Consider the following 25634-nt stretch of genomic DNA (forward strand, 5'->3'; position numbering starts at 1 on the left):
ACCCTGCCAATGCCTGAAAGCAGAATGGGGGTGGGTGTTGTTTGGGGAAAAACCTTCAGTGGGTCTGGCTGCTGCAATCGGAGCTTTTGAAGATGCAGCTGGGTATCTGAACCCCTCACATGCACAGAATCTGGAGTGTGGGACATCTGGGTGTCATTGCAGGGGAAGGGGATGCAGACAAGGCTCACGAGGGGTAAATGCAGAAAGAAAATCTAATCGTGGTTATTGTAAAAAAAAAAAAAAACCAACAAAACCAAACTGCCCCCAGAGATCAAACAGCCTCTCGGTTGTCAGAGCTCCCTGTGTGGAACAAGTTCGTATGGAAGGGATTTTACATCTGCAGGCATGGTTGTGTGATTTTAGGAGAGTGGGGATAGAGCCTGGTGTAATTCTGCCCCCCCAAAAAAAGCTGAAAAGCCTTAAAAAAACCCCAATCCCAACCACATATTCGTGTTGAGTTACTGTTTCTGAACATCAGTGAATTGCTGAAGCTCTCCTCTGCTGCAAGAGGCCCTTCCCATGGAAGGCTAAGAGTTGGGATTGCTCAGCCTGGAAAACAGAAACTTCAGGGTGACCCAACTTCAGCCTTTCAGCACCAGAAAGTTCCTGCAAGGAGGAGGGACTCTTTCCACAGGGCACAGGGAATGGCTTCACACTGACAGAGAGTGGATTTAGATTAGATTTTGGGAAGAAGTTCCTCCCTGTGAGGGTGGGGAAGCCCTGGCACAGGGTGCCCAGAGAAGCTCTGGCTGCCTCTGGATTCCTGGAAGTGCCCCAGGACAGGCTGTATGGGTCTTGGAGCAACCTGGGACAGTGGAAGGTGCCCCTGCCCATGACAGGGGTGGGAATGAGATGAGCTTTAAGGTCCCTTCCAACCCAAACTGTTCCATGATTCCTTTCCAAATATGTTTGTGGATGGATGACTAACAAGGCATTTTGGTCTGAAAATTACTACAGAAAGTAGCAATGTTGTCTCTATCTCACAATTTTTGACTCTGTAACTGAGCTTCAAACTGAAAATAGGGAATTTTTGTTATTTTTTTTCCTGTTGTGTTCATAGATTTATATATCAGCCAAATTAGGAGCTGTGTGATTATTAAAGTTCACACAGGAAGCAACAGAATTGCCTTTCCTTCTGCTGCTGTTTTCTCACTGCTGTATCCTCGGGTCAGGTTAAGTCACCTGCAGTTTCACCTGACTCATTTTTAACTGAAACCAATTAGGAAGTGCTCACATAAGGAGCAATTTTGGTGATTTTGGGTGGTGATTTTTGTTAGGGAAGTGGTGATTAGTGTTTAGGAGCCCTCTCACTGACCCAGTGAGGGACTGAGAGGGGAGGCCTGCAGATGCTCTGCCTTTTAAATGCCTGTCTCAAATGATTTTGTAAATAAGTTCTGTATTTTATTTTTTTTCCCAGGAATATAGTTCTAGAAAGCCTGGATAAAAATATGGAATCTGTTTCATGTGCTGCTAGTAAGATGTTGTTTGCATCCTTTCCTCAAAGGTAAGACACTTGTCAGAAAGCAAAAAAGAATGTTTGTAAAATTCATGTGGTAACAAAGAGGAAGTTCAGTACGGATGGAGTTGAAAATTTGAGCTAACTCATCAATGGGAAATTAAGATTTGGATCATTATCTGGCAGAGTTTAGGCTTTTCAGATTGGACCAGCAGTTCTTGTTTTGTCATGGGTTAAATGAGAGCTTGTTTATGTGAACAATTTTGTTTTTTAATTACTATAGCTGGGCATAGTTAGTGGAAAGAGAGGTTCTAAGAAAACAATAAAAACCTGCTGAATTTCCTTACAATATGTTTATTTTGAAGTGGGAAGGAAGTGAACTGACATGGATAACATATGAACCTACTATATCTCCTTGATGTGGATATTAAAGGAACCTTGAAAATAGTTTATGGGGAAGTTGTTGGAGGCTTCTAATTTTAAATTCTTAACAGGAAATCATTAAACTGTAGAGGAGCCAACATAACAGACTGTTGCTCTAAAACAAGAGCTAAATGCAGAGCATCCACATGAACTTGTCAGATCTTTTTTTAATGTTTTTTTTTTCTTTCCTTTCATGTTTACTGCAACCCAGATAAATACATTTTCATTTGTTTTTCATATACATCAGTTCAGTCCCATTTTGAATGAGATGTGAAACCAGTGCCCTGATGGTCTGACCTCAGGGCAAGTGGAGAAATTCACATTATCAATCAGACCCAGGGGTGTTAACTCCTTGTGGGGTCAGGTCCCACCTTCCTTCACTGACTGGGAGAAACCTTTAAAAATGGGGATATTGTTCACTTTTAGTTTCCTCTTTTACATGAGATTTTCAAGCTTTATCTGAGCCCTTGCTGAGATGATTGGCACATTTCACACGGGCTATGCAAGAGGTTTAACAACCTTTGGGCACTGTCAGCTTGGCTGATGAAGCTTAATTAGGGACTTAATTAGGGGCTGGAGGAAGGAGAAACATTCTGAGGTGTCTGTAAACACTAAGACATGAAGGTGAGTCCCCAAATGCAGAGATTGTTTTCAGGTCAAAAAGGCTTTAAGAAAGTGGGTTTGCCAAAGCCAGGTGGGCACTGCTGGTTTCTGCTATAATTAATAAGTTTGTACCTAAATGATGAGCTTTTCTCTATTTGACATTAATCTGATGTGAATTTTTGGGTGTTGATAATTACATATATTTTGTCTGTCAGACAAAAATGAGTCATGGCTTTTGAAAAATATAACTTGGAGTATCTTTAAAGCTGCTAGGGAATAGAGGGCAGGAGGTTGGGAAAAGAGAGGACAGGATGCTGCTCACCCAGCACCACACTGTGATGGGGAATTAGGAAGAACTTAAAAGTACCTGTCTTGTTTCTTTTGATTGTCTGATGTGACCGAGGGGAAGGAATTCTGCTGTAAAAAAGTGTAACTAATTTAGTTTAAGCCTATTTGAGATTTTTTTTAAGCCCCAGTTAAAAGAAAATCTGAAGTCTTCATCACAAAAGGAATCATGGCCTTTAATTTTGAGAAATTATTTAAGTTAGTTGAACCAGAACATTCTGAGGTGGATTTATTTCAGCAACTGTTGGACAAAATGAGGATAAGCTATCATTAAATCAAGTAAATATCTGATTGTGTTTGGATTAGAAATATTTAATATGAAATTAATTTAATTCTTATGTAAAAAAAGCTTTTAACTATGAGTGATTGAACCTGACTTCTGCATCTGAAGTATATAGCTGAGGAACCATGGGCAGTTTCTGCTTAGCATTTGCTTCCTTTAAGCATAAACCAAGAAAAGCACTCCCCTTTTTTATAAAAACATCAAGAATGCATAAAAATTGCTACATTTCCCTTCAGTTATTGCCTTTTCTTTGGGTCCTGGGGTTTGGAAATGGCAGTGGTACTTTCTGCCAAGCTTCATCCTTATTCAAAGTTTTTCTCCCTGCATCAAAATTTATCTTTATTAGGAATTTTTCTCCCTGCATCTTCAAATTTTATATGTTCCTATTTCTGTGAGGGTCTGGTTTAGTTGAAGGGTTTTTGGTTTTTTTTTTTTTTTTGTGAGCTGAAGGGCTTCAGAAGAAAATGAGGAAATATGGTTTGAGTTGCCACAGAATCTGCTGGTTGTGTGTGCTGTAAATCTTGAAGCACTTTGCTTTTCCAACAACAGTTTGGGGAGTGTAGTTGTTGCAGGCAAAAATATCTTTAATGTATTGTAATTTGATTGAATTTGTGAGTGTAGGTATGATTTATATGGTCTATTGTCTTGATTGTATAGAAGTATTGACAGAAATGAGGCGCTTTTTCATTGGAAAGTCAAGAACAAAACTTGGATATAAAAAGAAATACCTTTAGGGTTTGAAAAGGAGTTTCTTCCATCATAACCGTTTTGTTTTTTTTTCCTGTTTCCTTCTTTTTACCAGACTAGCTGAAGTATGTATATGTAAAGTGTAAGGGTAGGAGCCAGTCTGTGTGGTTCTGTTCCTGGAGTAGCTTGTGATTTTCCACTCAAAATTATTTAGGAAAGCATTGCCTGTGTTAAATGAGACTACTCCTCACATGACAACATCTCTGACTACATTTGTCCAGCTATGAAATGGGGATGTTGCACTTCTTTGGAAGTAATGGGCTGTAGCTGGCCCTGTGATGACACAGGTCTGACAATGTTATTTGGGTTTTTTTTTGTTGACAGTTTTAAGTCAGTTTGTTTGTTCATTTTCTGTTTACTTCATAATTAAAAATGTGCTGCAATGTGGGTGGCAGTGCAGGCCTGGCAATTGTCTTGGTTTGAAAGAGAGGTGTCTGCTGAGGAAGGCAGGAGCCTTTTTTTGAAATGGAAAATGTAAACTCTTATAATTTTGAAATTAAGGGGATTTTAGGCAAAGGTATGGGAATAGGAATACCAGTTTTTTAGTAGGAAAATTAGAATAAAACGTAGTAGTACAAAAAAGCACTGACAGAGTCAGAATTGAACCTGACCCTGTTGGTCCTGGAGTGACAGATGTGGTTCTGTAGAAGCAGTGACCCTGTAGAAAGGTGTGGTTTTCCTCTGAAGGTTCAGTGGTGCTGCAGATGGGCCCTGCTTTCCTCTGAGGATCCAGTGGGGAAAGGCTGCCTGTGGTGTTCCAGGTCTCAGATTATATCCAGGTAGGAATGCTGGGTTCCTCCCCTGGTGGAGCATCTCCCACTGGGATGATGGGGTTTTATCAGTCATGCAGGGACACTCAATGGACCATTAACACAAGATTTCTCTCTGGAGTTACTCGGGATGGGTCATGGAATGGATAAAGAACGCTTTCCCTCCCGGCTTTAACAGCAGATAATGGAATACAGACTTTTGGTTACATCTTGCATTGCAGCCCAAGACACAAGTGATGTGTCCTGTCCATGGCTTTTATGCTAATTAAGAGGGAAATGGTGTTACATTGCCATGCCTCGGCTTGCATAAAGCCCAAATGAGTCTGTGTCTCCTTTACACAGTGTTGAAATGCCCAACATACTTGCATATAATATCATTATGAAACTTCATGGTCAGATTTTTAAAGCAATTCTATATTGGGGTTGATGATCTGGTGATTGATCTGAGGGTTTAAACACCTGTAAAGTAGGAAGGGATCGTTACCTGATTGGATTAGCGTGGATTAATTCCTTAATGGTTGTAACAGGTTTGCAAATCCCTCGGTGCTCCAGGAATCCAAAGCTTTGTTGATACATTTTTTATTTTTTAAATACTGCTGACTTTAATGTGGTTGATGGAAGGAAATCCAAAGGGCTTGCAGTCCTTAAGCCAAACAATTATCTCCAGGGAAGTAATTTTGCAAAATTCCGTGGTGGTTTTCTCTGTAGGGAGAAGGGGCTCTGGGAGCTGGCAGTAAAACAATGTCTGGAATTTCAGCTATAAAAATGAAATGCACAAACCCCTCCAGCGTGAAGGAAACGTCTTCAATGGTCATGAGCATAAAATGGTGCGGGAAAGTGTAATTCCAGAGGAGTCATTGGTGGGAATCAAGTGGGAAAACAGGGATGAAAGCAAGGAGCAGGGAAAGATGGGTGTCTGAGTAACTGCGGGCTTTCTGGAGCGGGGAAGGACGGGAGGGCTGAGTAACAACCAGGGGGTTCCTGGAGCAAGCGGGGGAATCTAGTGCTTCCAGTTCTGCATCCTGCTTGCGGTGCTGAGGTCGGTGAAGCCTTTTTGGAGTGCGTGTCGTGCGGCGACCCGGGGGACACTCCCGGCTCTCTACACCTTCCTCGTGAGGGCGAGCGGAGCGGCAGACCCCGAGGGACCGGCTTGAACTTGAGTCGGGGGAGGTTTAGGCGGGGATCAGCGCAAAGTTCTTCCCGCGGAGGGTGCGGGCGCTGCCCGCGCTCCCCGGGGACCGGGCACGGCCCCGAGGCTGCCGGAGCCCCAGGAAGGTTCGGACAGCGCTGCCCAGGGATGCCCAGGCTGGGATCGTTGGGGTGTGTGCGCAGGGCCAGCAGCAGGACCGGAGCGGTCCCGGTGGGTCCCGTCCCGGCCGGGCTCTGTCGCGATTCCGCGATCTCCGCGCCGCTGCGCTCCCGCCCGCCGGCCGCAGGGGGCGCCGCGGAGCCCGGGCCGCGCCCGCCGCCCCTTCCGCCGCGGCGGGGCCGGCAGGGGGCGCTGGGCGGGCCGGGCCCGTTCCCGTTCCGGCGGGGAGCGGCAGCGGGGGCGGCGGGGGCCGCCGCGGACATCCCCGACCCCCCCCGCCGCCAGCAATAGTCGTCGGCGGGCCGGCAGCGGCGGGACCGCCGCGCGGAGCCGCTCCCCCTTCTCCCCATGGAGGGGCCGTACGCGCTCGGGGTGAGCGTGTTCTCCGACCAGGGCGGCAGGAAATACATGGAGGACGTGACCCACATCGTGGTGGAGCCCGAGCCGCCGCCGGCCGGGGCGCACAAAGGCGGAGCGGCGCCCGCCGGCCCCGGCGCCGCCGAGTCCCCGGCCGAGAGCGGGCGGCGGCGGGGGGGGCCCCCGCGGGCGGCCGAGGACGGGGCGCAGCTCCCCGGCTCCGGCTCCGGGCGGCGGCCGCGCCGCTCCGTCGCCTTCTTCGCCGTGTGCGACGGGCACGGCGGGCGGGAGGCGGCCCAGTTCGCCCGGGAGAACCTGTGGGGCTTCATCAAGAAGCAGAAGGGCTTCTGCTCGGCGGAGCCGGCCGAGGTGTGCGCGGCCCTGCGCAAGGGCTTCATCGCCTGCCACCGCGCCATGTGGAAAAAGCTGCGTAAGTGCCAGCGCCCGGCGCGGACCCTCCGCGGGCTCCGCTGCCCCTGCCCGCGCCGCTTCCCGGCCGCCTTTTCCTCCCCCTCTCCCGCACTATTGTGGGTGCTTCCCTCCCTCTATCGCTGCCATCCCCGCGCCTGGAATCGCGGCAGAGCGCGGCACGGCGTCCCGCCCGCTGAGCCGAGTAATTCGGGAAAACAAGAGAAAAACTGGAGGGCACGCTGGGAGAAGAAAGATGTAAACACAGGGCTAGGACACGCTGTTGTGTTACGTAGTTGGGAATGATGCGATGGTAGGGCTGCAGTTTTTCAGTGTGTTGCGCGTCGATTTCCAAATTCGATTCATCGGCAAGGTCTTCATCTTGTTGGCTTGGGTAATCGCACTGAACTCCCCCTTAGATTTCCCTTGCTTCATGAAAAGGAACAAAAAAGTAATTTTAATAAACCGAGATAATCTGGGACCGGTGTTTTTTTTTCCCTAACGGTGCATCCGACTGTTTTTGTGAGTCCTGATGGAAGGATTGGAATGTGGTGGTTTATAACTCGCTCGTATGCGAGCGTGGGGGAATACGCAGTGTCCCTGAAAAAATAGAAAACACGCTAAGTATCCTGAGGATGGTTTTGATCTAAATATATATCGTTATGTATTTATGTATGCATTGCTTGTTTAATTGCAGTAGCATAGAAGTTAGGGTCGTAAGTAAGACAGTGTTGAGGAGAGGAGCATGCCCAGACAAGTGACAGTCATCATTCCTGGACTCAGCCTTCTCCCCGAGGTCTTGTGAGGCTGTAGTTTGAGTTTACGAATGGCTTTTTTTCCATTGTAAGATGAAGGTTCTGACTTAGAACGTGGTCGATTATGTAGAATGTGTGTGTATTGTTTATGCACGTAGGCATTCAAAAGCCTCAGAAAAAAAGCAAGAGCAGCGTACAGCGTGTGAAGGGAGGTGTGGAGCACGGTAAAACTGGATCCAAAACAGTGACAGTGACAGTTGGGCTCGGGAGGGAAACCTGAAAAGCAAGATTTGTACTCGGAGCAGCCCGGGCTTTCAACGAAGTGATTCAAGAGGTGTGGCGGGGGAATTATAGTTTGAAAACAGTTTCATTTTCCGTTTTCTTGAATAGCAAAATAGAGAAGTTGTGCAAATGTGAGATACTTGAGGGGATATGGGGGAAGGAGCAGTGAGTTTGAGGGCACAGAGGGAAGGGTGTGAATTTTAGAAGCACCAGAACTTGACCACAGCCTTGGCAGTGGGGTGTGCGGCCTCCTGGGCTGCAGTGCTGGGTGATAAGGAGCAAAATGTGTGAGCAGGAGGAGATGGCATGGGGTGGGGGAAGATAAGGAGTTCAATTTTCTCGCTGTTGTGTCCCTGGTGTGTTGTCACTGGAACTCTGTGTGAGCACCGAAGGCAGGGAGGAGAAAAGTGCAGGAAGCTCTGTTTAGTAATGGGTGTTTAGGAAACAGCACCGGGGTTGTGGAAGCAATTCCAATTATTGTGAGAAACAGCACAGCTCTGGCTGGGAGCCTTTGATGGCACTTCGAGGTTGGCTATTTAGTAAACTCCAGAGCATGTTTGCTCCTCCTGATTCCTTCTGCACGTGTTTAACAGCCCGAGTTTTGTGGGACAAGCCCATCATTATCTCAGGTTTATAACTCCATCCTGTTGTGGAGTCCCAGTGTGGATTCTACTGACAGGCAATAATTTTCTATATTATCACGTGTAAAGCAGTTTTTTAACTGTGTGTTGGTGACACTGGACACGAAATGGAGACTGGTGTCTTGAAGTGTGTGGGAGAATGGTTTGGAATTTTGGGGTGGAGGATCGAATCTTTATTGCTTCCAGTTGGATGTTGGAAGGGAAGTTCGTAGTCTGCTGCTGTCATGGTTGTTAGAAGTTGTGGAGTCATCCCTGTATCCCCTGATGGACACAAACTGCGCTGATCACGGCAATACCAGAAAAACTAAGCCAGAAAAATGCCCATTTGTCACTGGTGATCATTTTTGGTGTTAATTCTGTAGTAATAAAATTCCCTAAATGCCAAAGATCTTCTGGTGTAGGACTTGGATTTGGAAGCTACAGAATGAGTTGAGTTCAAAGGTACAAAGCTGAGTGTGAAGGGCAGTGGTTTTCAAGTAGAGTGGGGAGGAAATGTTTTAGAAAGATATGCTGTTGGTGCTCCTGATCCGGAGCTGGAGGACCTGCGTCCATGGATTTGATTTTAATACTTGAGCTCAGAAGAAGACCCAGCAGTCTTGACACTTTTGCTGGTTCCTGGTGAGACACAATCTCTGCAGAGAGAGCTGGGCTGCATCTAATACTTATCTCTGAACAGGAGCAAGGCATGAACTACAGTCTCTGGATGACAGACAGATAATTCCTGGTTTTGTTGAACCTAAAATCTGAGGCTGCTGCATCATTCTTTATCCCACAAGTGGGTGATTTCCTTCTTTCTGCTTCCCATCCCCATAAAGACTGATTTGACTCTCTAATATATTTTATTGCTGTTCAGAGGTTGTTACACTGACAGAAACTCATTAGTTGCAGCTTGTTTTCTGTTAAGTGCATGGTTGAAGTCCTCATTACCACTTGGCTCCCTCCCTTGTTTGCTTTCCATTTGGAATGTGTTAGATTTAATATCCACAGTTAAAACTGCCAGACAAAGTACTTCCAATAAGCTGATTGAATGTTTGTGTTCTTGAAATAAAGCTGCTCCTAGGGAGAAAATGTGTTTTAGTATTTAGAACACAAAGCTAGAACTGTTGGAACTTAAATGTTTAAATTGTGCTGGATGTCTTGGTAGCTCACACTGAGGAAATGCAACTTCTAGCTTCATACTGCCCGTGAATTCTAATTCTCCAAATTCTCCTTTTCCATCAGCTCTTTCCCATGTCTTCTTCCCTCAGGCACCTGAACATCATTCATGGCACTAGAATTTAAGTTCCTCATTTTTTTGAATCTGTTTAAAGCTTTAGAATGTTAAAATATCTGTTTTCATAGAGGGTAAGGTGTAACTGTTTTCCTTTTCTTTCCTCATGTGTTTATTTGCTGTGTGTTTGTTGTGCCACAGACACAAGTAGAGAATGCGGTGCTTTGGCAGCCTGAGCTGGGTATTTCCTGCAAACAGCTTGTGTCACAGTGGAATTTTTGTGTTGTGCTGTGTGAGCCTGACTTGTGAAGTGCAGGAGATAGAATGTGACAGGGAGATGAGGCTCCCTTTGGAGTTTGTCTGAAGATGTGAGTGGGTGCAGCGAAGAAGAAACATGAGGTTGCTGTTGACAGTTGGAGTCAACAGATAACTGGGAGCTGAGGCTGCTTTTGGTGGGTGCTGGGGTGGGGAGGATGGTGTGGCTGGGCTGGCTCCGTGGGGGTGTTGTCTCAGTCAATTTGTGCAGTTTGGGGAGAAGGTGAACTTGTGTGTGTAGACACAAAAAATAGGAAAGGCATGAAAGAGAAATTTGGGTTGGATGTAACTGGAGAGAGAAGTGTAACAGCAAGTTCATGGAAGTGGTTTGAGGGCAAAGCAGTTGAGAAAGATTTCCCTGACCAGGTGTAGTTGTGTTATTACTCTGAATTCCAGGGATATCTCCTGTAGAATTTAAGGAGAGCATACTGAGATAGCTGGTCTGAATTGTTCAGTCCTCCAAAGGGAAATGTGAGTAAAACACTTGAGAATTCAGCACAAAGTATTGTTGTTCAGCCTATGAAAATAAAACAGCAGTTTTTCTCCCTTCCGGGGGATCAGGAATGTCCACAAATCCTGATTGCCAATCAGATATCCAGACAAAATAACTGAAGTTAGGACATTTCTACTACTGGGAAGTGAAGAGTAAATCACTGGTTGTAGCATCTCACAAGCCTCTGAGACACCCTTCAGGATATTCCCAGTTCCCCAGAACTAAACCTGTGCTTTTTGTCTGCTTTTTGCCTCATTTCTCCTTGCAGCAGAGTGGCCCAAGACCATGACAGGCCTACCCAGCACGTCGGGGACCACGGCCAGCGTGGTCATCATCCGCGGCTCCAAGATGTTCGTGGCCCACGTGGGTGACTCGGGAGTGGTGCTGGGGGTCCAGGATGACCCCAAGGATGACTTTGTGAGAGCTGTGGAGGTGACACAGGACCACAAGCCAGAACTTCCCAAAGAAAGGGAGAGAATTGAAGGCCTTGGGGGCAGGTAGGTTTGTCTGCTTTGACTGAGCTAAGTTGGAGCTTGTTGTGGGAAGGCACACAAGGAGCTGAATCTCAGCTATTTCTCTTTTGTCCTCTTAATTTTTCTTAGAGCTTATTGGAGAATAAATTACAGGGATCAGTTGTTATAGTGGTTTATGGTATATCCAGAATTTTAATTTCCTGGTGGATCATGCAGCTGAAGGGTGGTTGCAGTTCTAAATGTTCACCAACAACTTTTTGCAAGCAGAGATCTTAATTTTTGGCCTATTTTCCTTTAAATTCTGAGGAACCTGCAGGCTGGGAAAATTGCCTTATCACATAGGTAAAATGATGTGAGGTCTGGACTATCCAGCTTGTCACGACGCTCTAATTTCTCAGGCATTCTGTATTGTCCCTGAGATGACAATGGCAGCTGTTGAATAGGCTCCTCAAAGCTTCTGCTTAGGGAACATGAGAAAAATCCTGGATTTGAAACGCAATCCTGCCTTTGCTGTTTTAACACCACAGTTTAACACCTGTCCTTCCAGGAGCCATTCCTTCCTGCCCTGGTAGGAACTGGCAGATGTTGGCACACCCGAGCTGGGGTGGGTGTGTGTTCCCTGGGGGAGAGGGAGAGCAGGCAGGGCTCTCTCAGGTGGCACAAATGTTCGGAGACAGCCCCCAGGGCTGGGATCTGGGAGCTCTGTGTCCTCCCGGTGCCGCACCAGATGGATGGGCACGGTTTCCTCCTCGGAGCAGGGATCACTGAAGGTTTTCCTGCTGACATCATTCATCTGGGAGCCCTGTCAGCCCATTAACCTTCAGATATTTGTGTCTCTGGCAGGTGGGAGTTGATCTGGGGCTCTTTTGCAGGTGGGGTCACCTGCAGTCTTGCTGTAGGTTTCAAGGTGTTTCTCAGAGATTGGAAGTTTCTGAATGCTCAGAGAAGCATTCCATGAGACTTAGTATCTACAGGAATGGTTAATTCTACATTTTTTATTTCTACTGGCATTCCTCCTGTTTATCCCAGGCTGGCTGTGAGGCAGGTGGTAGGAGTGAGGTGGAACTGTGCAGCTCTGCTTGGGAATGATTTGTCTTTCACAAGAGCAAGTTCATGAGAGAGCATGAGGGACTCTTCCATTAAAATGATGTTTTCCCAGTGACAGTCTGAATGTCAGATGAGGTTTTCTTTCCAATAGTGACTGAAGTGAGCTCTGTGTGGTCATTAGTTGTACAAGTGGATGAGATCAAGTTTTAGGATGTGGTGTTTGTGACTTTGCCGTGCTCTGGATGGAGTTGAACATGCCCTTGTTGTTAAGGCCTTTGAAGTGTCAGGAAGTGCATCTTGAATGGCTTCAGCATGAGGAATCTTGAGGCTGTTCCAGAGCTGCTCAGTTTCTAATTACCAATGGCTGTTCCTTGGATGAAAGGAACTTTCAAGTATCCAGTTCCTAACTTTGTTGGGACCAAGCTTTGCTAGCTCCTGGTTTCATTAGCTCTTATTCCTTGATGGTTCATACTCGTTCTTCTTTTCCCTGCCTTGACACATCTGCCCCAGTTATTTGCTCTGTAGCTCCTTTGACCCTCCAGTGCCATCTGGGAGAGCTGAACCAGTGCTCAGAGCAGGTGTTCACATGCGAATGCAGAGCTGTTCTCCTGTCTCCTGCTTCCTGCAGACGTCAGCCTGGGACAATTCTCTTTTGTGTCTGCCTCCTGTTGGTGTTCCTTCCATTAAGTAAACCCTTTCAGGAGGCTGCTCCTTTCTTTTCTGTTGTTTCAACTGTGCCATGCTGCTCTGTGCAGCCAAACTTTGGGAGATGGAGAAGACTGAAGGAGGAACTGTGTGGAATTTACACCTGACTGAGCTGATGTTGATCGCCCTCATCTGAGGGAGGCAAATCCAGTTTTGCTCTGTCTCTGACAGATGAAAAAGACACTCTTGCATATGTTGTAACCAGCCAGAATTTCTTCCAGGTCTTTGTTACCTTGCTTTTTATTTTCTTCTGCCCTTCATCTCTCTCATTTCCCCCTGGTTTTATATGGAACTGTCAGAGTGTAATTGTGTGTTTGGAAATACTTGCTTGTGCCGAGTGCCATTGTTATTACCTCCACATTTGCATATTTAACTGGTTTTGCCTCATTGACACCAACTTCCTCATTCCTATTCCTAACTCCTGCCCTCTCTGGTGCTTCCAGTGTGATCAATAAGTCTGGTGTGAACCGTGTGGTGTGGAAGAGGCCCCGGCTGACCCACAACGGCCCCGTGCGCCGCAGCACCGTCATCGACCAGATCCCCTTCCTGGCTGTGGCCAGAGCCCTCGGTGAGTCCCCTGAGCCCTGATTTACTCCCTGCATTTGCCAGAACACAGAATTTAGAGGGGTCTCCTCACTTGCCTTCTCAAAGTCTGGGCCTTTGAAGTGTTTTTAATACAATAATATTGCACTTTTTGAATAACGCTGTAACTGGGGAGAGAAGAATGTGACTTATAACTTGCAGGGTTTTCAGTGTCAGCTCTACAAGGATGAGATTTAATTTTACCACCAACTAGTCAAAAATTACAGACCCATTATCTCAGTGAGAAAGAGACAAATGTGCTCTCTCCTGGAGACACACAGGGGCTCATACCTTTTCATTTGCAGTAGAAATGAAGTTTTGCTGGATGGTGTATGAATTGCTTCTGTCTTTCTTTTGTGGAGAATCTTTTTTTTTTTTAGATTTGGCATAGAATGTGATGAAAGTCAAATCTGCTCAACAGTAACTTGCCTTTATGGGAGCACTAGAAATGAGAAACTGTCTGAGGAACACCTCATTCCAGGGACAGAAAGGGATAATGCAGGACTAGAAAACTTGTGATTAATGTTTTTTTGGGAAGTACGTCTTAATTGAATTATTTGGTATCTATTACCCATGAGTGTTAGTATTTCTGGTCATTTTTCTCCTTAAATTCCATTGCAGAATGCCAATCTTTGTCTGCTCATGCTTTTCCCCTTTGTGCAGTGAAGAATCTTCTATGCAGACATCCCCAGAGTAGGTTTGATTTGATGGGATTGTGGTTGTTACCTGTCAGAGCTGTGATTCCATGCTGGCAGCTTGGCAGGCCCGAGGCAGTGCTGTCAGTGCTCCTGGGTCAGCTGGCAGTGCCCATGGGGACAGGCTGTTCTGGCACCAGGCTCTGGATCATTCCAGAGCCTTGTTGTGTCTTATTTCACAGGCAGGAATGGCTGTGACACTGGGATTTGTCCAGAGTTAAGGAGAATTTTGCAGATAATGAGCATGCAGCAGTGTGTCAAGCAAGGAGTTACAGGTGCCTGAAAATTAAGAATTTTAATTTTAAGGATTTTATCCCAGTGTCTGGAAGTTTTTATGTGTCATGTTTCAGGTAGGATAGAGTTTTTTTTTGTGGTTAGGAGAACTGACTGGAGAGTTTGAGTAAATCCCTTGGAGTTAATAGACGAGTAGCAAAAAACCCTTCGTGCCCTGAGCAGCACATCCCTTTTGTTCCCTCCTGCAGGACAGGGGAGGTGTTCCCCCTGGACTGTAAAATGTGGACACTTAATTTTGATGCATCTTTTGTTCCTGTGATTGCAAGTTTGTTGCCTGTCTAAAGAGCTCACTGGCTTTTGATCTGATTGCTCCCAGCAAGCTGAACAAAAGGATTTGGCTGGGGTTTGTGTGCAGATGGGAATTCAAGGATCCATGCATTTGTTAGCCCCCAGTGCATTCTTTCCCAGCAAGTGCGTGGAGAGAGGATTACTGGAGAGTTTTCAGGCCCAAAAATTTGGAACACCTATCTCTTATCAATTACTGGATTTGAAAGCTCAAACCCCATGCTGGGACCAGCCTCCCCTCCTGGGACCTCCTGGTCCCAACCTGGATAAAAATTTTTAGCAGGACAACAAGAATCTCTCAATAGAGAAACTTAGAGTTGGGAATTTATTATATTTAGAATGGGGAAGATGATCTGATTAAAACCCCTAAAATTTAGATCATAGGTGGTGTTTTAAGTGTCTCTCTCTTACAACACTTTAAAATATTTTGATGTAGTCTCATCCCCCACTCTAAGTCTAGTGTACTCTTAGGAGTTCAGGAAAGGTTTTTGGAAATAGGAATAAAGCACTGTGGAAAAGTTGCATTCAGCCAGCAGAAAATCCTGGTGCAGAGGAAATCCTTGTGGCCAGATTAATTTTGTTGACATACCCTTTCCTGTTCTGATTGTCAGAAGTGCCCTTCTGCCCTGAAATTAGCATTTGTGGAATGCACAGTGGCTGTATTTAAATAATGCTTAATTTATTTATAGCCCCATCACAAGTCAGAAATATTTTGGCTTTCTGCTGTCCCTGTAAAGCATCTGTAAGCTGCTTTAATGTACACAGCAGGTTTCTGTGTCTTCTCATAAACCATTTTAAGCTGTAGCAGAATTTTGTGTTTTCACAGCTACTTCTGCTGATCTTTTCTGGGCAATGAGAACATTTTTTTTTTATACTAATTTGCCTTGTAATAGATGCTCATGAATCTGTGGTGAGGGATTGCCTGGCACTGCTGGGGCATTTTTGGGGATGTTTAAATAAATGAATGATGAAACCTGAGCCAGGAGCCCGTTAGTTCAACCACTCCCTCCTGTGGTTTCTGTTTTCCCTGGTTTTTTTATGTAGGAATATAATAAACTCACCCCTGTATTTCGGGTGGAGCAGCCTCCACCTTAGAGGTTTGACTCTTCCCAAGAACAGGAATTTCCTGCTGCCCTCTAGGAGCAGTTCTGTACCAGAACAGGGAATCCACGTGGAACTGCTGCAGGAATCTTTGACAGGGATAGGGAAGCTGTTTTCCAGAACAACTGACTGGGTGCCAGGAGTGTTTTGTGAAGCTCTCTGAATGCACATACCATAGAGAAGAGAAGAGGCTATGGCTGACCTCAAATGATCTGAGGAAATTCCTGTGTAAGATTTTAGGGCTGTTTACATGCGTTTAACTGCTTTAAAAATTAAATTACCAAACAGAGTGGGCACAGCTGCCACTCAGTTTTTCCTCCCTGCTCCATTGTAGGCCGTGAACCTGAATTACATGGAATTATATAAGTTGTATTTACAGCAATTTCCAGCTTCTTTTGATAATTGCTTTTCTGTTTTATCTCTATAAAACCAGACAAACTTGGGGTACATTTGGGATTCTTTTATTGTCCTCAGGATATCTTGCTGTAACTTGTACAATTTTCTTCAGTCCTCGGAGAAAATAATAAATGTGCTGTGCCAAATGCAGTGTGTGCTTTGTTCTGAGGATCTGTGTGTTGCACACATCCTGTGAGAGCACCTGTGGCTCCTTGTGGAGAAAAACTTTGATTTAAAAAGCTCTGGGATTAATCAAACTGGGGTTTTATTTTGGATTGAGTTATAAAAGTAAAATTTTCTTTCCTCTATTGAAACCAAAAGCTATTTTTATATGCAAAACAGCATCTCCAGAAACTGAAATGAAAGACTTGATTTATGTGATTTCTGGTCATGCTTTTGCTCTTAAGAAGGTTTTGGGCTTAATCCCGTCCAGCCCACTTTACATGATGAGTGCTTTTGTTTGTAACTTCCATTACTTCCCTGGCAGCACTTAGTAGTAGGTTTGTTGTTGTATTTTATAAGGTAACAGTAAGCAGATAAGAGAAACTGCATAATTTGATATATTCTTACAGGCAGCTAAATTAGTTTCCTGCTCCTTTAGTATCTAATTTCAAATATCTATTTCATTTTGAAAGATGCAGTGTAGATTTCTAAATCATTCTGGTTTGAATCAGAACTAAGAAAACAGGTTTTTCTGGAAGATATAAAAAAACCCCTACATTAATAAGTTGGGTTTTTTTTTTTTTGTTTGTTTGGAAAAGAAATATGCAAACCTCACACTGAAAGAAATTCTCCCAGTGTGTAAGTTTTTAAAAAACAAGCTTGTCAAGAGTTTTGTAAATGTTTGGGTTTTAATTCAGAACAAAAATAGTCTGTCTCCCAGATGGAAGCCTGAGAGCCTGGCATTGCAGCCTGTAACACCAGCCTCTGGCACATCCCAGCTTCCCAGGCTGCCAGAGGGGCACTGCTCTGTCTGCTTGCTTTGGAACACAATTAAAGACTACAGAGCACTTTGAAATGCTCAGGGAAACGTGTTCTCTGCTTTCTGGCTGCTCTCCTCTCCCTTGTCCCTTCCCAGAGCTGTGACAGAGGCTGCCATGGGAAGCACCTCTGCAGGTTTAAGTTCCTGGGATGCTGAGCTCTCCAGCTGGGCAGGGAGGGGGCTTAGGAAAGCTTTGCTTTAGGCTGGGGAGCTCGGCCCTTCAGGGAAAAATACTAAATAAAAATGAAAATGTCCCCCACCCCGTGAGGTGGGTTGGCCTTGCTGGGCTCAGAGTTGGAAGGGTCTGTGCGAGTCACTCTGTGCCTTTCAGCAGGTTTGTAACCCTTGGAGTTGGCCTGGTGAGCACTGTGGTATTCCCAGTTATCCCTGGGAGGAGCCTCCTTCACTCCCCTGGAATCAGTGTGATCATTGCCTGGCTGCTTCCTCGGGAAGGGCAGCAGATGGACACGATGACAAGTGTGTTAAAGAGCCCAAATTAATGAAGATCAGGTTATTTTTATTACCCAGCACAGTATTTTTAATTAAAAAACCGTTTCAGCTAATAACATTTTGTCATTTCTCCTACACGAGTATGAACCAAGTGGCAAATGGATATTTGCAGTGCACAGATATTCCATGTATTGGAATTGATGCTGCTCTGGTTTGTTCTACCTGCTGCAGCCGTGACAGAGCGATGTGAGAAACTCAGAGTGCAGGAGGGCTTTCCGTGGCAATTCACATCCAATAATTGCTCAGCTCTCGTGTTACACTATTTATTTTGATCTCGATGCCAGCTGGCTTTGTCGGGAGCCTGTGGCAGCCGAGTGTACCTCTGTAGGAGCAGGCTTGGCTTTTAATTAGCGCTCATTAGCAGCATGTGCTTGTGGGGCTGCTGCGGCCAGGGAGAATCGGGGCTTTAATGAGGATGGGCTGCGGTGGAGTGGGGTAATTGAGTTGAAGTATTCCCTTTCCTGGTTCTGGAAAAGTCTTTTCAACTGCTTGATAGCTTAAGGCAAAGCTAATGGAGACAAGGAGGAGGACAAAAAGCTTATTTATTGTCTTTAAAAGGGTGCTGATGGATGTGGAAGAAGCTCCAGGCTTTGTCCGGCAAAAAGCAAAGGAAGAGCCTGACAAAACCTTCACTCTTGAGTTGCTGAGCCTCTGTTTGCTGTTCAGCTCTGACATTTTAATTAATTTCTGCTTTTAAAGCTGTGTGTTCTCCACAGAAAAATGTAGCCAGTGCTTGCAAGTAATAATTAGTTACTTTTTGTTGCTTATCACTACAGGAAGCTGTTTGTGAACATGGAAATCAATTTTAAAAGGAGTTGTTAGGGCAAATTATTGTTGATTTGAAGGCCTAGCCTTAGAAAAGGTCTTTAATTTTTCAAGTATGCTTGTTAAATAGAATCGAAATAAATGGATATGGAAATGCATTTTTCTGCTGGAGTGGTTTTTCTTTGAGGGTGGTTTGGAGCTCTCAAACCAGGGGATGATTTGACTCAGATGCGTTGCTCAGCTTTGTTTCTGGTGAGGTGACCCCAAACTCATTCACACAGTGAGAGGGATTTAAAAATAGAAGTGTTCCCTGCATGAGGCCGTCCTAGGGAGAGGCTTGAGCTCTCATTTGCTGCCTTCCTGCTGGAGCTCAGGCAGTGCCCGTGTTCCTGTGGCTTCTCTCCAGCTCCCAAACTTGGCCCGTGGTGTTCAGCTGCAGAGAGCCCCGAGTCACTTTGCCACTGATGCTCGAGCTGTGGGAGGAAAAGGAAATGGCAACGGGAATTTTAACAAGGAAAAGGCTTCAGTCTCCTCCTTTGCTTTTTCCTTTGTCTCTTCCCCGTGGCAGCTGCACGCACAAATATTTGCACATTTGGTGTGGGATCAACAAAGCAAGGTTTTAATTCTGTTTAAGGAGAACTCGATTAAATCTGATAGATATTAGTTTGAAGAGTGGTTGAGGTTTCACCATTTTCTAGGTATTAATCTGTTTAATTATTCCTTTTTCCACAAGTACTTGTTTTAAGAGAGCAGAAGGCCTCTGATTACAGCTTGGTTTAGTTTAAATATGATTAGAAGGTGGCAGCAGCTGAGCGATGACTGGGCTGGAATTTCTTTACATTCCTGCTGGTGACTCAAGGCTGATGGTGATGGTTTTCCTGGGAAGGAACATTTTTCTCTGTTTTCCAAGAGTGAGGTTTCTCATGTGTTACATAACAATTCCAACCCATTTTCTGCTTTGCCAGGTGATCTCTGGAGCTACGATTTCTACAGCGGGGAATTTGTTGTGTCCCCTGAGCCCGACACCAGTGTGCACACCATTGATCCCCAGAAGCACAAATACATCATCCTTGGCAGTGATGGGCTCTGGAACATGATCCCGCCTCAGGATGCCATCTCCATGTGCCAGGATCACGAGGAGAAGAAGTATTTCATGGTGAGAGCAGTGGCCAGAAGTCAGTGTGGAAATTTCATCCTTGTTACCTCTAAAAATTGTTCAGTCTGGTAGGGATGAAAAGTACCCCCACAGAGTTGGCGGGGTTTTAGGCAGATTGATGGTTTTGCCACAACATAAAAGTTGTTACAATGTGGCTGATGTTAAATAACATGAGTGTTAACATAGTTTAAATTATTTGCTTTGTGTTTTGAGGCAATTTGACTAGTAGGGTGTTGTCTGTGAGTAATAAAGGAGATAATGAGTTTCTTCTCTAAAGAAGTTACACAAAATGCTGTCTGAACATTAAATTTATTTCACATTAAGGTGGATATTATAATGTAGAGTGTTTAGACTGAATTAAATTACTCTCTGATTTATTTTACAAAACAGTTGAGAATTGATATTGGAGCATTAGAGAGTAAACACTCTGCAAACCCCATGAGGGACTTTGGGAAGACTCTAGATTGTGTTCCAACCTACCACAAGCTACTGCTGTGTTACAAGCTATTTACTCTGTTTAAAGCCCTGTGTGTATGTGGAATATACCACAAGCTGATTTAAAGGTGGATTTAAGAAGGAAGATGTGTTTAAATTGGTATTTCTGGAGGTGCTTTGGGGCATGGTTTGTAGGAACGTGTGTGGCATGGAGGTGTCTTGTGGTGACGTGGTGGCTCTGGGTGCCAGCCCTGTGTGGTGACCCCATGTGATGTCCTCTGTGATGGCTTTGTGTGATGCCCTGTGTCCCTGTGTGTCCCAAGGGTGAGTGCCTGGATGCTGGTGGCCCTGTGTGATGGCTCTGTGTGCCAGCCCTCTGTGACACTTTGTGTCCCCTGTGTGTCCTCAGGGGGTGTGGCAGTCCTGCATGTGGATGCTGGTGGCTGTGTGTGGTGGCTGCCCCTGTGGCTCTGTGTCCCGGTGTGTGCTGGCTCTGTGTGACTTCCCCTGTGTCCCCAGGGTCCTGGTGGCTCTGTGTGACATCCCCTGTGTCCCCAGGGCAAGGCCCGGCAGTCCTGTGCCCGGATGCTGTTGGCTGTGTGTGGTGGCTCTCTGGTGGCTCTGTGTGACTTCCCCTGTGTCCCCAGGATGCTGTTGGCTGTGTGTGGTGGCTCTGTGGTGGCTCTGTGTGACATCCCCTGTGTCCCCAGGGCGAGGCCCGGCAGTCCTGTGCCCGGATGCTGGTGGGGCGGGCGCTGGGCCGCTGGAGGCAGCGGATGCTGCGGGCGGACAACACAAGCGCCATCGTCATCTGCATCGCGCCCCTGCGCGAGCGCGGCCGCTGGGACGGCGACGAGGAGCTGGTGCTCAACCTGGCCGAGGGACCCAGCTACAGCAGCCCCGATGCCAGCAGCCTCACCCCCTCCCGCTGCTGCACGCCCCCCCTCAAGGTAAGGGCTCTCTCTCTGCGTCCCCTTTCTGCCTCCCCCGGCTCCCTGGGGCAATCAGAACATTGCTGGAGACTGGGGAGTGCTCCTAGAAACTCCTGACCTGTCAATTCACATCACTGTTTAATGTTGCTATTCTTAATTCTGAACTTTTACTGTGTATGGCTAGACAATCTATTACTGGGATTGGCTCAGTAAACATGGTGTTGCCATTCCAAGACCCCCCTTGAGGGTTTCTCCCAGCTCTGAATATTCTGTGGAAGCTACAGTTATACCTTATCCTCAACACTTCCACGTGCAAAGGCTTGGAGGACTGGACCAACTTTTAACAATGTTTCTTATAAGACTTTAACATTCTGGCTTTGGTGTTCCAATGTATGAATTCTCAGAATTACTGCTGGTTGTTTATTGGTAGTTGTTGATCTGTGCTCCCTCGAACTGTTACTTTACAAACCTTGACTTACATTGTTTCTTAAAGTAAGTTTTCTGAGATCCTCCCCAAAATTCAAGGCAGCGATTTGAGACAGAGAGGAACCAGAGTGGGGATTAGAGGTATAAAAAAGAAACCATCCAACACACCCTCTTAGAAATGAAGGCTGGGCTGCAGTTTCTCTTCCTGCCTTGCCAGGTGCTTGTGTAGCTTGCCCAGCCCAGGGATTGCAGGTTGTGAACCTGTTCCTGGCAGGGCGTGCTTTGATTTGGGTTTGTTTGGTTGTGGTGGTGTTGGGCTTTTATTTTATTTTTTTAAGGTTAATTTGCTCCAACACATGTTGCTGTAAAGAACATTTTCTTTCTGTACTGGGAGATCTCATTATCTTCCTTTGGTTGATTTGATGTTCTTTGTTGGAGGCAGAGACATCATAACATAAGGTCTTTCTGGAGGCTGCAAGTTTGAGTTGTTAACATAAAGCAGAGCTCTTCAGAGGGTTTTTGTTTTGTTGTTTTGTGGTTTTTCTTCCCCCTCTCTAAGAACTGGAGTGTAGTTATGAGTGGCTGTTTGTTTCAGTAATTACCAGCTGCTCCTGATTTAAGTCACTGTCCTTTGATGTTCTGCAGAATCTTCAGATAATTGTCCTTTGGGCAAAGGAAAAGAAAGCAGAAATTAGAAAGGGAGTTTTAAACATTCCCTTGGGAGAAACAAGCTGCTAATAAAATGGCAAGCTTCAACTTTGTCTCCTCCCCTTTCATCTAGTGGAGCAAAATCCATAAAAAGAGCTTTCAACCTAGCAAAATCTTGAGGAAACAAAATTAAATTGTAAGTGCTCCTAAAATTTTCAATCACAGTTTCTGTGAGGGAAGTAGAGATGGCCTTGATGCCTGACAGCTGCTACCTGCCAAAACAATTAATTTGGAAATAAATGGAGACCAAAGTTTCTTAATTAAACAAAAGTATTTCTTAATTGCTTGTCCTTCTGGCAGCAATTACTAATACCGAATTAATTCCAGTATTCCTGAGGCCAGTGAGGAAGATTGATTGGATTGCTGAGAAATTCAGTTGGTGATTTGTGGTTTATTTTTCCTGTTCTGTTACATCACTCTCCAGCAGTCCCATCCGCTGCCTTTCCTTGGCTTTCCAAAGCCTTGTTCAGTCTCAGCTGTTTGCACCAGCAGGAGGTGGTGGGGAAAAGAGCCACAACATTAAATGTCTTGCACAACAAAAACCATAAAAATGAGTTTTATTTGACACAGTGTCAGAAATTAAATTGAGCAGCCGAAGCAGCCTTGCCAGAGCTGCTGTGTGTGTGTGATCTGGTGTCCTTCTGGGTTCTGCAGGAACCGAGATGAAGAATAACCTTTAAAATTCCATTCACGAAGGTCTTCCCTCTTGTGTTGCTAAATGTAGTAAAGGAATGTTATCTAAATGGTTTTGTCTACGCATGGGGTGCCACAGAGGAGTGGAAAACCAGTGTGAATGCTGGGAACAGTCCTGATTGTCTTTTCTTTTGGAGTGCATTTTATTAAACCTGCAGTTGTTGGGTCATGGCTTCAGAAGCATCTGTTTATTCACCTGAGATGTGTCCCTGCCTGATTCTACTGTGTGCATTTCAATTTCCAGCACATGATTTTCTTAAAATAATAACTGCCATTTGCCTTCCACTGAGGGTGTGTAGTGTGGCCTTGAAATTTCCTTTTGAAGGACTTGCCAAGTAACCAGGGACTTCTTCACAATTAAATCTTTAATAAGGTCAGAATTCCTATCTTCAGGGCGCTGCATAAACACTAATTTTCATAATCCCCCTGTGGATAGTGAGAGCAAGTATTGTCCCCATTTTCCTGTTGGTAAAACTGAGAATGAGGCAAAAACCCTTCTCAAAGGCTGCAGAAGAGGTGAGGGTCAGAGTTTAGGAAGTGCCTGGTTCTTGGGACCTCACTGACTGCCCCAGGGGCTGGATGTGCCCTGAGGGATCCATAGGCAGCAAAAAGTGTAACTTTGCCCAGCAAACAGGAGTATTTTCAGATGGCTGTGTCTGACACTGCCCCTGTCTGTGGGCAGCTCTGAGGAGGAGTTTGTCCAGCCCTGATAACCTGGTTATGCAGTAACTGAGAGTGCTGAACATGACAAAGGTCAGGAGCCTCTCTCTGCTGTTTGGCCACTGACCATACATAAATCAGAGCAGTGCCTCTGTCGGTGTCTGATGGAGGGAAGTCCTGTGTGAGAGCTGGAAATGCTGCACAGGTTACAGGCACTGCTTTCCCCCTCAATTCCCAGCAACTGCCTGCAGATCCCTCAGTGTTCTACAGCTGCAGTTCACATCCCCAGTCAGAATTGTTTCCACCTCTCAAGAGAAGATGAGTCTGATTTGGAGTAGGGTTCTCCTACCTTTGATAAGGTTTAGGGAAATTCTAAAAGTAGCACACACTGTCTCTACCCTCATAGGATGAAATCTGTCCCTGGAAGTGTCCAAGGCTGGGTGGGACAGGGCTTGGAGTAAGCTGGGATAGTGGAAGGTGTCTGCACCCATGGCAGAGTTTGGAATGAAGTGATCTTGAAGGTCCCTTCCCAAATCATTCTGTGATTCTATAATTATATTTATGCTTAAGTATTTTTGTTTCCTTTTCCCTCAGCTCGTAGAAGATGACCCCTGGCCACGACTGAACTCTGCCGAGCCCATTCCTCCCCTCCTGCACAGCAACATGCTCTCAGAAAAATACCTGGAGCTGCCAAACGAGATCGCCAAAAGCAATTTACCTTCCTCAGGGGGAACCCCGAAGGATTCGGCCCCCCAGGAGGAGAAGTGCAGCAAAGCCCTGGCTTTGAGGCTACAGGAATCCTACAGCAATGGTTTGTCAGTCAGCCTCTCCCCTTCCAACTCGGCCAACTCAGGCACGGACCAAAAAGGCTTGAAGGTGTCCCCTAACGGCCAGGGCAAGGCGCGGGACGCGGAGAGGACGCCCCCGGGCAGCTTTAAGCGGACACTGGAGGAATCCAACTCGGGCCCGGCGCTGAAGAAGCCGAGGCGGGGGCTGGCCCGGGGCCCGGGCGAGGGCGCAGCCGCCACCCCGCAGCGCCGGAGCCCGGCCAGGCTGGCCATGCGGCGCAGCCTCCGCGGGCAGAAGAAGCTCAGCAGCTCCCTGTTCCACCCGCCCAGGAAAGCCGTGTGCGTGTGCTGAGCCTCCCCTGCTGCCCCGCGGAGCTCCGCCAGCCGTGCGCCAGTTGGAAGCTCTTCCCGTTGATCTTTTTTTAAAGTAGGAACTTTTTTGGTATCCGACAGCTTTATCCCAGCCTTGTACTTGCTTGTATTATAACTGTGAATTTTGTAGATGTGTAGGGTATAAGTCACTGTAAAATGTGTGTAAATTTGTATTCCTTCATATAAATGTAGTCTCTTTTCTTCCTTGTATAATTGTTAGGGTGGGGCTAAGCCTTGTTTTAAAAAAAAAAAGCAAAACAAAAACAAAAAGTAAAATAATCCCTTTTGTTAATTTACTAAAGTCATCAATTTGTATACGCTTCTCGTGAGGAGAATTTCACAACTTTTTAACTAAAGTAAATTATTAAACAGAATGGAAGATATGTATTTTCGTAGTCTGATACGTTCCACCTAAGGTGTGTCTTTTAGAGAATACACTAGGTCTATATTTTGGTTTTAAATTTTAGATTTCTCTACTCAGAAATGAAATGTATGTGGAAGCAGAGATTTTAGTCTTGCTTTACACACCTCAGTGTCGATTTTATGTTAATTAAAATACTATGCAGTATCTTATTTAGTTGTATTTTTTGTAACAATAATCGTCAAAAATATTTAGCAAAAAAAGTGTGTTTTAAAAACTCCAACTCCCCAGAGCATCCAACAAAGCCATTCCCATCCCCTGTTCCAAATGATGGCATTTTATCCAGGCATCACTCCCCTCCTGGAATGTGTTTTCTGCTATTCCAATACCGATGGTGCTGCTACTACCTTTCAACACAAGTTCTTAAATTATTTTATGACTATTTTCATTGACTATGTGGACCATGTGTATGTTCACCTCAATAAAACACATGAAAATTTGATGGGGATGTTTTTTATTTAATTTTTATTTTAAGCTTAAGTTCTGTTATTTATTCAGCAGTGAAATATGAATTTATTATTACAAAAATATTCATATTTATCTGGTATTCATTAAATACCTGAATACTCTTCCCTTTCTCACTCACTGTGGCTTAGGAAACAAGACTTCCCACTTAGATTGATCACAGAACTGATCTTGGCACTTTATCCTGAATGTTTTAACTGTAGGAATATAATAATTAAAAAAAAAATTATTTTGATGGGAAAGCAAAAGAGCAGTACTTTATTCCAGTGGCCAGGATGGTTATTTATAGAATCCAGTTCTTTACTGCTGGAATAATAAAACACGGGTTGGAACCAGGCCTGCTATC

General features: G+C 45.4%; 1 protein-coding gene across 1 annotated transcript; it reads left to right on the plus strand.

Moving 5' to 3' along the window:
• The first annotated feature begins 6219 nt into the window (after positions 1–6219).
• Positions 6220–25265, plus strand: PPM1D (protein phosphatase, Mg2+/Mn2+ dependent 1D). The gene is made up of 6 exons (XM_005525694.3): positions 6220–6723; positions 10666–10894; positions 13066–13190; positions 19198–19388; positions 20534–20773; positions 23837–25265. Exons 1-6 carry the CDS (start codon positions 6285–6287, stop codon positions 24380–24382), a joined length of 1770 nt encoding a protein of 589 aa, XP_005525751.2. The 5' UTR covers positions 6220–6284; the 3' UTR covers positions 24383–25265.
• Positions 25266–25634: the final 369 nt, after the last annotated feature.

Source organism: Pseudopodoces humilis, chromosome 23 (genome assembly GCF_049639895.1).
Source record: "Pseudopodoces humilis isolate 2021_Gansu_Grassland_sample_001 chromosome 23, ASM4963989v1, whole genome shotgun sequence".
Taxonomy (NCBI): Eukaryota; Metazoa; Chordata; class Aves; order Passeriformes; family Paridae; genus Pseudopodoces; species Pseudopodoces humilis.